The sequence below is a fragment of the Lissotriton helveticus genome, chromosome 1_1 (genome assembly GCF_964261635.1).
Source record: "Lissotriton helveticus chromosome 1_1, aLisHel1.1, whole genome shotgun sequence".
NCBI lineage: Eukaryota > Metazoa > Chordata > Amphibia > Caudata > Salamandridae > Lissotriton > Lissotriton helveticus.
In genome coordinates this window covers 928,717,793-928,733,112 of record NC_136057.1, presented here as the reverse complement: position 1 = coordinate 928,733,112, position 15,320 = coordinate 928,717,793, and the positions used below count along the sequence as shown (strand labels likewise).

General features: G+C 48.4%; 1 protein-coding gene across 3 annotated transcripts in view; it reads right to left on the bottom strand.

Moving 5' to 3' along the window:
* Positions 1-15,320, bottom strand: part of NUP107 (nucleoporin 107) — a 547,946-nt gene that overhangs the window by 197,219 nt on the left and 335,407 nt on the right. For all 3 annotated transcript variants that reach the window (XM_078676641.1, XM_078676632.1, XM_078676648.1), the window contains exon 19: positions 246-364. In XM_078676641.1, coding sequence (XP_078532767.1) covers positions 246-364 — 119 coding nt within the window. The remainder of the gene's footprint in view (positions 1-245; positions 365-15,320) is intronic.

The window sequence follows — 15,320 nt, the reverse complement described above, 5'->3', positions numbered from 1 at the left end:
AAATCTCAAACTAAGCATGTGTGTGCTTACAATCACTCATGCATGCCTTAATCATACATCAGTCAAAGCCATTTGAGATGCAGCTGCTGCACTCAGCACACCAATACTTATGTTAGCTTAGAACTGACAATATTAAGAAAGGGAGTGACTCCGTTAAGAAGGTTGACAGTTTGATAACTAGCTATGTACTACAGGAGGGTGGTAAATGTCTGCAATTTTTCCCCACAACAGCCAAGGGAACATACCTTAATCTGCACACCGAGAGTGCGGAAGAACAAAATGAGGTGAGTCATGAAGCGCAGGAGATGTCCCAGCAGCAACTTTGCTTCTCTTGACAGCCACTCACTAAATTCATCCATTAAACCTGCAGCAATAAAATTTAACACTGTCACTTGCATGAAATTTAAATAACAATGGAGTGAAAAATAAGATTAAAACATTAAAACTCTGCTAATTCCAACAATGGTTATGACCTCAGGTTCCAAAAACAGGTAGAACCTTTTTCATTATCCAAGCTGTCAATGAAAAGGCTTAAAGATAACCATCACTGTACTATACACCATTCCCACAATATCACCTACACAGCCCAACAGGAACCCTGAGCACTTTCAGAATATTCATGTCAGAAGCATGGACTCAGCCATCCCTAGTGGTATAATCCTCCTATTGTCTACACAATGCCATTCTGCAAGTTGGTGTTTAAAAACAAATCAGAAACATAACACAAAAACATATATTACATCTTGCGTGGGTGGAATATTATAGAAGGTGTCACACTGAAGTGTACAAAAAAGGTGATGGATGGAATGCTTGATTTAATCTCAGCTGCTGGTAATTACTCAAGGAAGCATCCCAGTCCAGCGTTATTTTACATACTATGCCACCTCAGTTTGGACCCAGCCATATGGAAATAAGTCTTGACCCTACCCCAATGGGAACCGTTCAGCCCAACCTGCCAGGCAGGTCTTCCCTCAACTAGAACACAAATAATCCAGGAGCAGTTTTGCGCTTATTAGGCAGTAGCGACCCGAACTGGTGGCAGGGCAGGGGGAGGGTGGGAACCAAGGACGGACAACAAAATGAAAAATAAAAATTAAAAAACGTACCAGCATTTACGCTCCGAAGCTCCGATCTGACTCTGTGCACTGCAGGCACAGACTCCCAAAATCTGCTGCGGCCCGACACTGCATGAAAGCAGCATCAGGTTTGGCTTGAGCGCTGTCAATTTGCGCTCCCAGGTAGACTGGGAGCCTGTGCCTGGGATTGGGGTTGGAGAAAGCTACAATGCGCATGACGAGACAGACCGCCAATCCAACCAATATTCAACTATAACAAACAAGCGTCATTTTTTAGGCTGCTGGCTGGGTGGGGTTGGAGGAGGGGGGGTTGGGCTTCTGTTTGGCAACACTCCTCTACCATAGCGGAGGAGCTGCCGCTGTTAATAGGGCACATCATCACAGGGCAGTATAGCTTGGTTCTTATAGCACAGTGTGCACGGGACCCATGTCTAGCATACCCGTCCCACTTAGGTCATAACACTTAAGTATACAAAAAAAAGTGATGGATGGAAGCTTGAATTAATCTAAGCCACTGGCAATTACTTGGGGACACATCCCAGTCCATTGTTATTTTGCGCACCATGCTACCTCAGATTGAACAAATAAGAATAAGTCTTCATCCTGCTCCAATGGGAACAGAACACCCGAACTGCCAGGCCCTCCCTGTACCAGAACACAAGAATCCCAGCATTAAAGAAGAAGTCACTTGGGTTAAAACAGTACAGAAACAAGTATCAATGACCTTCGCAGAATGCCCCTTACGTTATGAAATTCATAAGTGTGCAAACTGAGAAGCAGCACTTGAGTGAGAGCACAACAGCCACAGAAGGTTTCTTTAGGTCTGGGAGAGCCAGCTCGAAGTCACATTCTCAGGATAGCCATATAATATGAATTTCTACGCAAAAAATCTTAAAGATACTCGGTTAGTCAGTGGTCAGCCTTACAATCTGGCATGGAGCCAGGCCTCTCATATATCCCTCTGTACGTTTGAAAACCCTCTTCACTTAAGAGGTAATGGATATATGTAGGAAAATAAACACCTACCCTCATATAACCAGCGCTGGCAATCAAAGCTTAGAGACTGAGTGATAAGGACAAATAAAAAGAATCTGGTTGAGCAGAAGAAGCAATTTCAACTTAAAAAAAGACTGCCGTTAAACAAAAGGTAGAACAGAAATAAGTTATGAGTCACAAACAATATTAAAAATACCATTATTATACATGATTTTCTTGAAAGAATCTTCTTAAACAGGGATCTCTTCCACTCCTGTCTTTCACCAGGAATAAACACAATTACTAACCCTTTTGTCCGCAAACTGATATCTTGATTTGCTACAAAACTATTCAGCAGTCTCCTGCACACATACTCCCCGAGCGTGACCCTTTTCAACACATACATGATCCATCTAGCCAGTATCATATGGTTTCATGGCATCAATGTCCTCTCCAAAAGACACAGCATACACCTCATACACTCCCTCAAGGATAAGAGTCCCACTACCTGGATCAAGTTCAATGACTAATATTGCGCACTGAATGAAGTCCAAATGTCTGAAGCTGAACACCGACAATACCAAAACCATTATCTTTGGGAAAAGCACTTCACTGTGGGACCTTTTGGCAATCAGAGCTAGGACCGGCACTCGCCCTTCTCCATTCACAGAAAGAACCTCAGGATTGTCATTTGCAGTAAACTCGACATGATCACCCATGAAACACTGTCACCCTTCCTCATGCTTCCATACACTGAAGATTTATTTTCAAATGTCTCTCAATCACCGCACGGAAAACACCAATCATGCTCTTGTTGCAAGCAAGCTGAACTGCGGGAACAACTTGTATGCCGGGATTAAAAAAACAAAAAAAAGAAAAACTCACCAGAAGACTGCAGATCCTTCAGACCTCGGCAGCCACAATCACTCTCAATCTCCCATGCCACACCCTCATCACACCACACCAGACCTGAAGGAGTTCCAGTGGCTCACTATACACGAAAGAGCACAATTCAAACTCCTCAATCACACTTTCAAGGCACTACAAAACACTGGCCCAGCATACCTCAACAAACTTAATTGCTCTCACAAACTTTCCAGACACCTCCGCTTGCCCGGACTCCTACTTTGACACATTCCTCTGCATATGGTAAACCAGATCTATGTCCGAATCAGGATACTGTGATGGCGTTGACTTGTGCGGTTCCTGACGTGGGTGCGGATCAGACTTCAGCCGGCCACCAGTTTGAGTCTCATGTTGAGGTATTCTTGTCGAAAGATCACTAATTTAGTCTTGTGGGTGTTGACAGCTGGCTCTCATCCAGTTAGCAACTTCGGGCATGAAGGCGGTGAACTTATTTCTGGTGTTGGGGGTCTTGTCCGAGAGCAAGAGTATAAGTTGTGCGTTGTTGGCGTAGGAGAGCATGTTAATGCATGCACAGATGATGTTGGCCAGAGAGATCATGTATGTACTGAAGAGGGTGTGGTTGAGCGATGAACCGTGAATCAATCTGAAGATAAGTTTGCAAGCTTCTCAGGAATAAGGTGCCAGTCTGAAAGATTGTGTTCTTTCGTTAAGAAGGAGAAGATCAACAGAGAGCAGGTCCTTGGATGTAAATCTCGTGACGATGCTGATGAGGAAGGGGTGTGAGTCAAATTTTGCAGCGAGATCCAGGAGAATACGGGCTGTCGTGTCTCCTCTGTCAATCGTCATGCGGATGTTGTCTGTGGCAACGATGAGTGCTGTTTATGTACTGTGGTTGCGCCTGAATCCCGACTGGATGGCATAGAGGAGCTGGTGGATGCTGAGGTGGTCGGTTAGTCACAGGTTGATCATTTTCTCACATACCTTTGCTGGGTATGGCAGGAGGGAGATCAATCTGTATTTGGAAAGTGAGGTTAGTGAATGGTTTATGATACACCTTAGTTTGTTGAATCACCCCCCCGATGCCCCCACCCCGTGTTCTCTCTATCCTAAGAAATTGGTATAAGTCATCCCTACATCCAAAGTTTACCTGAACTCTATTGTAGCGGGATCAATGACTTGCGCCGTCTTGTATTACTTGTTACCTGATTGTATATCGGTATGTTTTCTGTACATTACTGTCATCCTATTATGTTAGTGACTATTATACTGCTCCCATTATTTCTGTTCAGTCCTGCTGCTCCTACCCCTGTCTCTGTGAAGCGCTCTGATATCTGTGAAGATCTTGTTCGCGCTATATAAAACTTTGAATAAAATAAATAAGTAGGGGCATGATGGTGACAGTTTTCCAGGTGTCCAGGAATGTGGTTGAGTCGATGGAAGCGTTGATGATGGGTGTTAGTGCTTCCCTGATCGGTGAGCGTCCTTTGATGAAGACGTAGTGGGGCAAGGGTCAGATGAGGCCTATGAGTGGATAGTCTTCATGGTAGCAGCGATTTAGACAGTGTTGACGGTCAATTTGTTCTTCTGCCATGATGGAAAGTTGAATTATGACGGTGAGAGGGTCCAGTTCAGGGTGGAAGTTGCTGTATACGGCAGGGAGTCTGTTACAGAAGATTTCAGAGAGTTTGTTGCAAAGTCTGAAGGTGCGGTGAAATCTTGGATGATGATGGGGAAGTTTTCCTTGCCATTGTTAATGCCAATGTTGATGCAATCTACAAGAGTTTTGCGCTTGGTGTTTTGTATCTGCTGGTGGTAATGTCTAATGGCGGATTTGAAGATGCCTGTATCCGTGGTGTCTTGCAATTTCAATTCTTTATTGAGTTTTTATCATTACATTAACAAGAGTAGCACAATAAAGATAGACACACCAACCACCAAGCAGGGCGAAAATATCAACAAAGTAAAATAGAATCATAGCCCATCCGTAACCAGATACCCATTAAAGCAGTTGATGAGTAATAATACAAACGAGGGGCAAAGAAGAACAGAACACAACCATCGTAGGAGGGAAGGCAAAAGATAAAAGGAAGCACATACCCGTAATGAAGAGGAAGGATGGCACGATAAAATATCCACACAAAAGGAAGTAAAATATGAAGACCTATTGCATACCTCCTATAATGAGGGTCAATACTCTAAGCGGTTGAAGACTGGGGCACCTCAAGGGGAAGGGAATAGGAACGGAACATCAGAATCTACATGGGACATGATATCCCATAGGTACTTGGGATGCATGGGTGAGTTCGACATCAATTTTTAAGCAGAGATGCTTCAAATTTCTTGGAAAATCTGCAATTTTTCACTTAGCTTATAAATGAGGTGTTCAAAACTTGCCATATCATATAGGTTATCCAACCAGCCTCAAGAGTGGGTATTAGAGTCGATTTCCAAAGTCACAGAATCACCAAACAAAGGTCTGTCTATCCTAAGGCCTTTTCTCACATGATCCCAAAGGCATTCAGTCGATCACATTCCCATAAATTATGGCCTATGTTGTAGTCCGAAAGGCCACATCTCCAACAGCGGGAGTGCACACTAAGACGGGCATTGTTTAACCTTGCTGGGGACCAGTACCAGTGGTGAAGAATTTAAAAAAACTCAACTTAAAATGCACTTCTTGTAATTCTTTATTATAATCCACCAATAAAGAATCCTAGTCCTCATCCAGGAATTGTGTGTTAAGACGAGGTTCTCACAAGACTGTCAGTGGAGCGGATGTGGGAGCAGAAAAACTGTGATGTGACATACAATCCTTAGATAGTCCCCTGAAAAGTTTTCAAGAGGTGGATATATTGAGTAATGGGTATCTGGGGAGGGCAGTATGCCTGTTCCCAAGGTCATGCACGAAGGCATGAGATAATTGATTGTATCTCCATAATTGGTAGGGTGGGAATCGTAAATTCCCGTCTCAAGTGGGGGAACAATTTGATAAAGCCATTAGAGATAGCGTACTCAATGTGGTAAATAACATGATTAATCCAGATGGGCTAATTAATTTCCTCCCCAATAACTTTTATGGGCGCATTGTGCCACAATGTGGAATTAGCGTGAATGCGGCTCAGGACTTGCACCAGCCTGTGGCCAGATGCCTTGCCTATTGGGAGGTGTGCATCATCGGATTCACAAGGGGGGGTAATTCGAGGTCTAAAAAAGTGTAATAAACAGCCAGATCTCCAGAAGATTGCAATATATGGCGCTCTAACTTTACCCATAATAGTGTGACCCTGGATGTAGGCAACCAATACACAGAGTGGGCCAACTGCTGTGCCAGCCAATAACCCTCCAAGTGAGGAAGACGTAAGCCACCCTTCTTCAATGTGGAGTAGAGCTTCGCACCTTTTAATCTTGGTCTTTCAGAACCCCAAATGAAACGGGAGGTGGAGTGCTGGATGCTCTGCAGATAGGAGACTGACATAACCAGCCCCAACATACCAAAAATGTAATTACATTTCGGGAAGACCTTCATCTTGACTACTTGGACTCTACCTCACAGCCTTGCCTTTTTCTTCATTTGCTCTCTAGATGCTTGCAGTGGTGTTTTGTCATCCTAAATTCCCTTGTGTACCAGCTTGCCTCTGGTCAGTCTCTTGCTCTAGTTGCCTTTGAGGGGGAGCCAGGGTGTCAGCGCATGTTGTGATCCAGCGTTTGAGGTTCTTGATAGAGTCTGACAAGTTGCTGGTGTGCTCGGGCCGGTGTGCTGAGGGGACAGAAGCCAACTCTTCTACTGTGTTCCTTTACTAACTGCAGAAGGCAGTTCTGGTGGTGGTGCAGGAAGTGTATACCACTGTGTGAGTGGCTCGGTTTCACGCTGTGTGAGGTCAAGGTTTCCAAAGATTTCTAAAAGGGCTAAAGAGTTTGGGTCGGTGCAGCTTTCTAGGTTGAAGGTGCTGGTGATGATGAAGAGGAAGGCAACGTAGCCTTTGATGCTACTGGCGAGAATGGTGCGGGTCCTCGTGGTCTGTATACAATCCTTTCACCTAGGGAGAAGTTAGCTGTGCTGCCAATCATGCACATGAAATATTCCATGTAGCTGGTGGGAGTGTCATTTTAGGTGATGCAGTTGATGGTATCTTTTAATACGATGGAGACCCCACCTTCGGGCTTGTGCTGACTGTTTGATCTGTCGATCTTACAGCCAGTGGGGATGTCTGGTACAGTCGTTGATTTTAGCCATGTCTCAGTGAGGAAAAGTAGGTCTGGAGTGTGGTAGTGCAACAGGTTTCATATCGTGTTTGGGGAGTGTAGGAAAAAGCCCTTCTTGACATGGTCACCGCCACTTTTTTCCCTGGTATTCGATGCAATTATGACTGGAAGTGCACTGGGTACCTACTAAGCAGGTCCCCAGTGCCAGCTCTCTTTCCCTAAAAACTGTGCAATTATCCCCAATTGGCAATATCTTTAGCACCCCTTGTAAGTCGCTAGTGAATGGTACCCCTGGTAGGAGTAGTTTCTGTCCTGTAACTCCAGTTCTGTAGTAGGGATATCTCTGTTATAGTCATAATTAAGTGAATAGTCCCGCTCATGAGCGTGGACCCCGGAGCAATCAAAAATAATCTCTTAAACTGTCTAAAAATGCAGTCCTGCAAAGACACTTAAGAGAGAATTTAAAGACATATAATGCAGCCTATATCCACAGGCTACACTGTCCAGTACTTCAGCTAGACATTCCACATTCCACCAAAACCCACAACCAGCACAGCTTGCCAAGTTTTCTTCACAGAGAAAAACTTCCCCTTTTACCAGTAAAGCCTCAGGAATGATTGAGAGGAAGGGGAGGACAGACAAGCCCCATAGGCTGCTATTATGTGGCTCAAAAAGGGATACCGTGCTTTTAAGAAAACTTTCTAGAACTTTCTCAGTATCCCAGAATGCCTTGTAGGTCCCATTTACATTCAGTTCTTTTTGAAGGCGTATAACGCCAGACCTGTAGCATTAAGAACAAACATTTGTCTCCACCGGGGAGGAGGGCGGGCGCTTATGACTATAACAGAGATACCCCTACTACAGAACTGGAGTTACAGGACAGAAACTACTACTTCTGTAGTAGGGGGTCTCTGTGTATAGTCATAATCTAGTGAATAGAATGGCAAGCCCATCCCACACAAAAGCGGCGGTGGAGAGAAAGAGTACAACACCACTACTGTGCAAACAGATCTCGCAGCGAAGCCTGCCCAACCTGAGCACCTGCCCTGGCATCAGAGTCCAGACAGTAATACTTAGCAAAGGTATGGACCGACTTCCACGTGGCGGCCCTGCAGATTTCTGCAATGGGAACATTACGTAGCAAAGCAGTCGTGGCAGCTTTGCCCCTGGTGGAATGAGCCTTAGGTTTACCCTCTAAGGTCTTATTAGCCTTTTGATAACACAATTGAATACAGGACACAATCCACCTCGAAATGGACTGTTTAGAGGTAGCAAGACCTGTCCTGACTGACCCATAGTTGATAAACAATTGGTCCGACCTACGAATATCCTTGGTTTTATCTAGATAAAATTTCAACACCCTCCTGACATCCAGGGAATGTAGAGACCTTTCCTCTGGAGAAGAAGGATTCTGAAAAAACGTAGGCAAAGTTATGGTCTGGTTAACATGGAAATCAGAAATAACCTTAGGAAGAAATTTAGGGTGAGTACACATAACAACCTTAGCAGCATGAAATACAGTATAAGGTTCTTGGCAACACTACGCCTGAATTTCACTCACCCTGCGGGCCGATGTAATGGCCACGAGGAACGCTGCCTTCCAGGACAGGTGCTGCAGGGAAGCCTTATGAATAGGTTCAAAAGGTTCCTTCATCAATCTGTTCAGCACCACATTCAATTCCCATGAAGGCGAAGGACACCGGACAGGAGGAAACACTTTCTTCAAGCCTTCCAAAAAATCTTTGATCACAGGGATCTGGAAGGAGGTGGTCTGTGAAGGGCATTTCCTGTAGGCAGTAAGCGCCGCGAGATGAACCTTAATGGAATGACAGTTAAGGCCAGCCTGCGCCAAATGTAAAAGGTATTGAAGGATGACATCTTCCTTACATGTCGTCTGATCATAGTTCTTGGACTTGCACCAGATGCAAAATCTCTTCCACTTGTACGCATAAGAGGTCCTAGTGGAAGGTCTCTTGGCTTCCTTCAGTATGTCCATACAATCTGCAGGGAGATTCAAATGGCCATATTGCACTATCTCAGGAGCCATGCCGCCAAACTCAAAGACGAGAGGTTGGGGTGCACCATCTGCCCCCCGAACTTCGTGAGAAGGTCCTGCCGGCACGGCAGCCAAATGTGAGGAAGGAGAGACCGGTGAAGCAGGTCCGTGAACCACCACTGCCTGGGCCATTCCGTGGCAATCAAGATCATCCACTCCCTGGACTGGGCTAGTTTGATGAGCACCACCGGTATCAGCGGAATGGGTGGAAAAGCGTACAGAAAGCTGTTCGACCAGTCGATCCATAGCGCATTCCCCAGCGTTCCCTGCTGGAAGTAACTGGATGCGAAGTTTCGGCATTTGCGGTTTTCGGCAGTGGTGAATAGATCCACGTCTGGAGTGCCCCACCTGTCGAAGACGTCTCCGAGTACTTCGTCGTTTATGACCCATTCGTGGTTTTCCTGGATCAGCCTGCTCAGTGCGTCCGCCTGAACATTCTGCACACCTGGCAGATGAGTAGCCGTTCTCGTCAGTCCTCTGGCAAGAAGCCAGTGCCAGATCGCCTGCGCCTCCTGCGACAGGGTGCGCGATCTCGAGCCCCCCTGCTTGTTGAGGTAATACATTGTGGTTGTATTGTCCGTCTGTACAAGCAGAGTTGGCCTGGAAGGACGGATGAAAGGCCTTCAGCGCCAAGTGAACAGCTCTGAGTTCCAGGAAATTGATATGATACGTGGACTCCGTCGGGGACCACGTCCCTTGTATCTGTAATTCTCCGGAATGCGCTCCCCAGCCGTGGAGAGAGGCATCCGTCACGATGGTCTGAATGGGAATGTCCTGGTGGAAGGGAACACCCTTGAGGAGATTCTACGCTGAACACCACCATTTCAGAGACTGTAGAGCATGCAGAGACAGTCGTATCTTGTCGTCCCAGTTTCCTCTCCTCTGGTCCCATTGATCCTCCAGACACTCCTGCAGCGGTCTCATGTGTAGCCGCGCGTGTGGTGCGAGGAAGATACAGGAGGCCATCGACTCCAGTAGAGAAGACACCGTCCTCGCTGTCGTAGATGGAGCGGTCATAAGATCCTGAGCCTTCCGAAGGAGTGATAAACGTCTTTCCTCCGAAGGAGACACGCTTGCAGACAGCGTATTGATGGATGCTCCCAAGTACTGTAGGCATTGGACCGGAGTCGGGACAGACTTGGACATGTTGATGTGCAACCCCAGCTTGTTCAAGAGAACGGACGTCTTCTGGAAGTGCGCTTGCGCTTCCGCGAAGGAGGATGCCTTGATCAACCAATCGTCCAGGTACGGGTAGACAAACACCTTGTTCTTTCTCAGGTGTGCCGCTACGACTGCCATGCATTTGGAAAAGGTCCTGGGCGCTGACTTCAGCCCGAACGGCAACACTGTGTATTGATAGTGATTGGTGCCGACTTGGAATCGCAGGAACTTCCGGTGTTTCTGTGCAATGGGCACGTGGAAGTATGCATCTTGCAGGTCTATCGCGCACAGCCAGTCTCCCCTTTGCAGTTGCGGGTAAATCTGGTGTAAGGACAGCATGCGAAACTTTTCTCTGCGAATCCGTCTCAAATCCAGAATAGGCCTGAACTCGTTCTTGTCCTTTTTGCGGACTAGAAAGAACCGCGATTACAGACCTCTTCCCCTTTGGGACAGAGGGACGTCTTCTATCGCTCTTTTCTTTAACAGGGTATCGGCCTCGCCTGGAGCTCACGCAGCTGAAACTGCGAGCAAACCGGTAGAATTGCTGGAGGCGGGCTGATGAACCGAAGACTGTATCCATTGCAAACAATATTCAGCACCTACTTGTCATGAGTAATTTTTCTCCACTCTGCCAGAAAATATTGAACGCTTCCCTCCACCAGAGCGGGTAACGGATGACTGGGAAGTAATCGCTCAGGGCCTAGACCCGGCCGGGCCTTTGGTCGCGGCGGCAGACTGCTGTCCACCCCTGCCCCTCTGACGTTTCTGGAAGGGCTTCCTCTGGAACTGTTGCTGCTGTTGCTGCTGTCCAGACAGTTGACCTCGCCCTCTGCCCTGCGCCACGTACAGTCTCTGGAACGGGCGGTAGTTCTTCTTCTGGTCCTTGGGCTTCTCCAAGCACACAGCCGTGAGAGTCTCGGCCTCCGCCTTCATGCGGGCCATCTCATCGTCGGCGTGTTTCCCGAATAGGGTCTCGCCCGAGAAGGGCAGGTTGGCCACCCTCTGCTGGGCTTCCGTGATGTCAATCTGAGCCAAGCGTGGTGCCTCTTATTAACTCCATGGCAGTACCCATTAGCTGCCAGGAGGGACGAGTCTGCAGCTGCGCTGATCAGCTGGTTGGACACCAGCAATCCTTCATTCAGGATCTTCATGAAATCCTCCTTTTCCCGTGGGAGGAGGTCGGCGAACTGCTGGAGGGACTCCCACAGTGCCCGATCATAGCGCCCCAACAGTGCTGATGCACTGGCAGCCTTCATAGAGGTAGCAGCCGTCCCGCATACCTTCCTGCCCACTGAATCCAACCAGCGACTCTCCTTGCCCGGAGGCACATTGGAGGACGGGGTGGTGGCGTGTTGCTTCCTCGCCGCAGTCACAATCACGGAATCCGGGGTTGGATCAAATCGGAGGAAAGCCGGGTCCGCCTCAGGAGCTTTGTACTTCTTAAGTAGCCTGGAGGGGGCTGCTTTCGTCACCGCCGGAGTGAGGAAGAGTTCCATGGCGGGCTCCACTAAGCCAGGCACCAAGGGCAACAGAGGCCTAGATAGGTGTTTCTTGTGGAGAGTTTCAAATATTACGGAGGTCGTAGGCGTGGGCACAGTCAGTTGGATGCCCAGTATTCTGCTTAATTCAGAGACTCTGTCCCTCACCACCCCTTGTTGTAAATAATTTTGGCCGCACCCCTCAGCAAGACTTCCTGAAAGGAGACCACGTCGTCCACAGGGGATACCTTCGTCCGAGGGGATTCTGATAGCGTCGGGGAATAATCCCTTGTGCTGGACGAATCAGTGCTGTACTTAGACCGACCCTTCCTAAGGTGTCATCTGGATCTCGTTGAGGAGCGCCGGCGACTCCTTGATCTTCCTCTCCGTCCGGAGCGAGATCTGGGTCTTCTAGACTTTGGACGTTCCGCGGGTGCTTGCGGCGGAACCTGCGGTGGCAACCTGACTGGGGACCTCGGCCGATGTGCCCCCTTAGGCGGCGTAGGGAAGTGCGTCAAGGAGACCGACCTCGGAGGCCGTGGCGGTGCGTGCGGAGGCACAGGAGGAGGAAGTGGCGGAGGAGTGCGCGGAGGTGGCTCCTTCGGCAGTGGAGGAGGAGGAGGAGGGGACTTCGGCTTGGGAGGAGAGTACACCACAGAGTACACCGAGCCCGGTGACTCCCTCATCTTCTTCCTCGGTGTAGGCGATCGAGAGGCAGCGCCCCGGTCTGTGATCGACGTCTCTGTCGTGCCCCTGAGGATCTGGAAGGGCTTCTGGCTCCAGAACGCCTCCTGGAGGATGATCTCTTCCTCTTAGGTGCCAGCGCCTCTTCGGCGTCGAAGAACGCCTCCTCGACGCCGACGAATGCCGTCTCGGCACCGACGACCCATGCCTCGACGGCGGGCTTCGCCGCCTCGACGCTGAAGATCTGCGCCTTGACGCCGAACGCCTCCTTCTCGACGCCGATCGTCGAGTCGACGTCGAGGGTGAACGGCGGTGTCGCCTCGACGGCGAGCGCCGAGTCGACGCCGAGGGCGAACGGCGGTGTCGCCTCGACGGCGAGCACCGACGCCGTCTGGAATCCTCACGACGTCGACATGTCGACGACGACGCCGATGATGATGATGACGTCGACGACGACGATGATGTCTTCGGCGGCGACCTCGACGGCGGGCTCGTCAATCCCCTCGACGCTGAACGTCGACGTCGCCTCAACCCAGAGCCCTGGGGAGACGGGGAGCAGACCGCCGTCATGCCTCTGGACGCCGTCGTCGATGGTATCGACGTCGACTGAGACGCTTTCTGGCCTTCTTGACACTGGGGAGCCCTCCAGAGGCCTCAGCATGGGCAGAGGAAGCAGATCCAGCCTGCCCAGACCCACCCTGACTCTGTAGCCAGTCCTTGGAGCCTGATCTTCTTTCTGTCTCTCAGGGTCCTGGAGGAGAAGGTCTGGCAAATCTCACACTTCTCAGGGAGATGAGTAGAAGGGAGGCACAGGATACACAGAGAGTGTGGGTCCGACTTGGCCTTCTTCCTCGAGCACTCCGGGAATTTATCAAATAATATAGGCATTTTTGATAAAAGAACTGCTCAGAACACTAGAAGAGGAAGAGGGCATCCAAACACGTCGAGTGTAGACACTCACACAATTTAAAAGTGCAAACAATTCTATAATAAACCCAAAAAAGGGAGAGCCCAATGCTCCAGGGTCCTGCTAGCAGGAGCCGGAAAAAAGAACTGAAAGTAAATGGGACCTGCAGGGCATTCTGGGATACTGAGAAAGTTCTAGAAAGTTTTCTTAAAGGCACGATATTCCTTTTTGAGCCACATTAATAGCAGCCTATGGGGCTTGTCTGTCCTCCCCTTCCTCTCTATCATTCCTGAGGCTTTACTGGTAAAAGGGGAAGTTTTTCTCTGTGAAGAAAACTTGGCAAGCTGTGCTGGTTGTGGTTTTTGGTGGAATGTGGAATGTCTAGCTGAATTACTGGACAGTGTAGCCTGTGGACATAGGCTGCATTATATGTCTTTAAATTCTCTCTAAAGTGTCTTTGCAGGACTGAATTTTTAGACAGCTTAAGAGATTATTTTTGATTGCTCCGGAGTCCACGCTCATGAGCGGGACTATTCACTAGATTATGACTATACACAGAGATCTCTACTACAGAACCTAGGGCATGGGGTTACTATAGAGGGTCCCTAAGGACTGCAGCATGTATTGTGCTACCCTAAGTGACCCCCTCACCAAACAGAGGCAGATTGTCATTGCAAACTGCATGTCTTGGTGCAGACAAAAATGAAAACACGACATGGCACACATTCCTGTGTGCCATGCCCACAGACACTGCATGAAGCCTGGGTAAGTCACCCCTACAGCAGACCTTACAGTCCTAAGGCAGGGTGCACCGTACTGCATGTGAAGACATATCTACATGAGCAGATATGCGCCTGTGCAGGTCAGTTCAATTGCTGTCAGTACAAGTGACCAGGAAAGCCATTTTAAGTACATGTGCTGGACACTGGTGAAAACGAGTTCCCCATCTACATGATGGCTTCACTGAAACCCAAGATGTTTTGTTTCAAACATCTTGTATTAATAAACCCACACTAATTCCAATGATGTATTTATTAATACATGCACACAGAAGGCACCTTAGAGGTGCCCCCTAAAAACCTACCAACTACTAGTGTGCTGACTGACTGGTCCTAGCCAGCCTCCCACCACAGATGAGTTTCTGACCCCCCCTCCCCTCAGGGATGAGGGCCTTTGGTCTCAGGAGGTCAGGAACAAAGCCTGCCCAGTCACAGGGTGCTACACCCCCTCCCACAGGAGGGCTAGCAAATTGGAATTCCAAGGCAGGGAGCTTAAAAGAGACCAACGCCCATTGTATGCAAATCAGGCTTCCCTCACAGGAGAGAATGCTGACGCCCCCCATCAGGGGTCCATATGGCACCTGTACAGTAGTCAGAGAGGCATGTTCACCTTCAGGCTACTTCCACCCCTAAGGTGAGCTACTTGAAGTCAATACAAAAATCTGAAGTCTGCCATCTTTGTGACGTCAAACTTAGGAACTCTGGGACAGGGTTATGCCCTGTTCACCTTCAGGCTACTTCCACCCCTAAGGTGAGCTACTTGAAGTCAATACAAAAATCTGAAGTCTGCCATCTTTGTGACGGCAAACTTAGGAACTCTGGGACAGGGTTATGCCCACTTCCTACAGGAAGTGGTCATATAGGGGACGTAGTGACCGCAGGGGTAAGTAGACCATTGGCTACTACCCTACACTCCCCTAACACCCTCAGCCGTACAAATCCTGACGCTTCATGACCTCTGCACCAGCCTTACCCAGCTCGAGTGAAAGTGGACCAAAGGTGTACCCAACCCACAAAGTACCCGGTGGGCCACCTAAGAAAATTGCACAAGTGTCTACTTTTGAAACCTAAAAGTATTTCTATATCGAAACATACATACGCGATCGTTTGGATTCTGGCCCCTACATTTATATA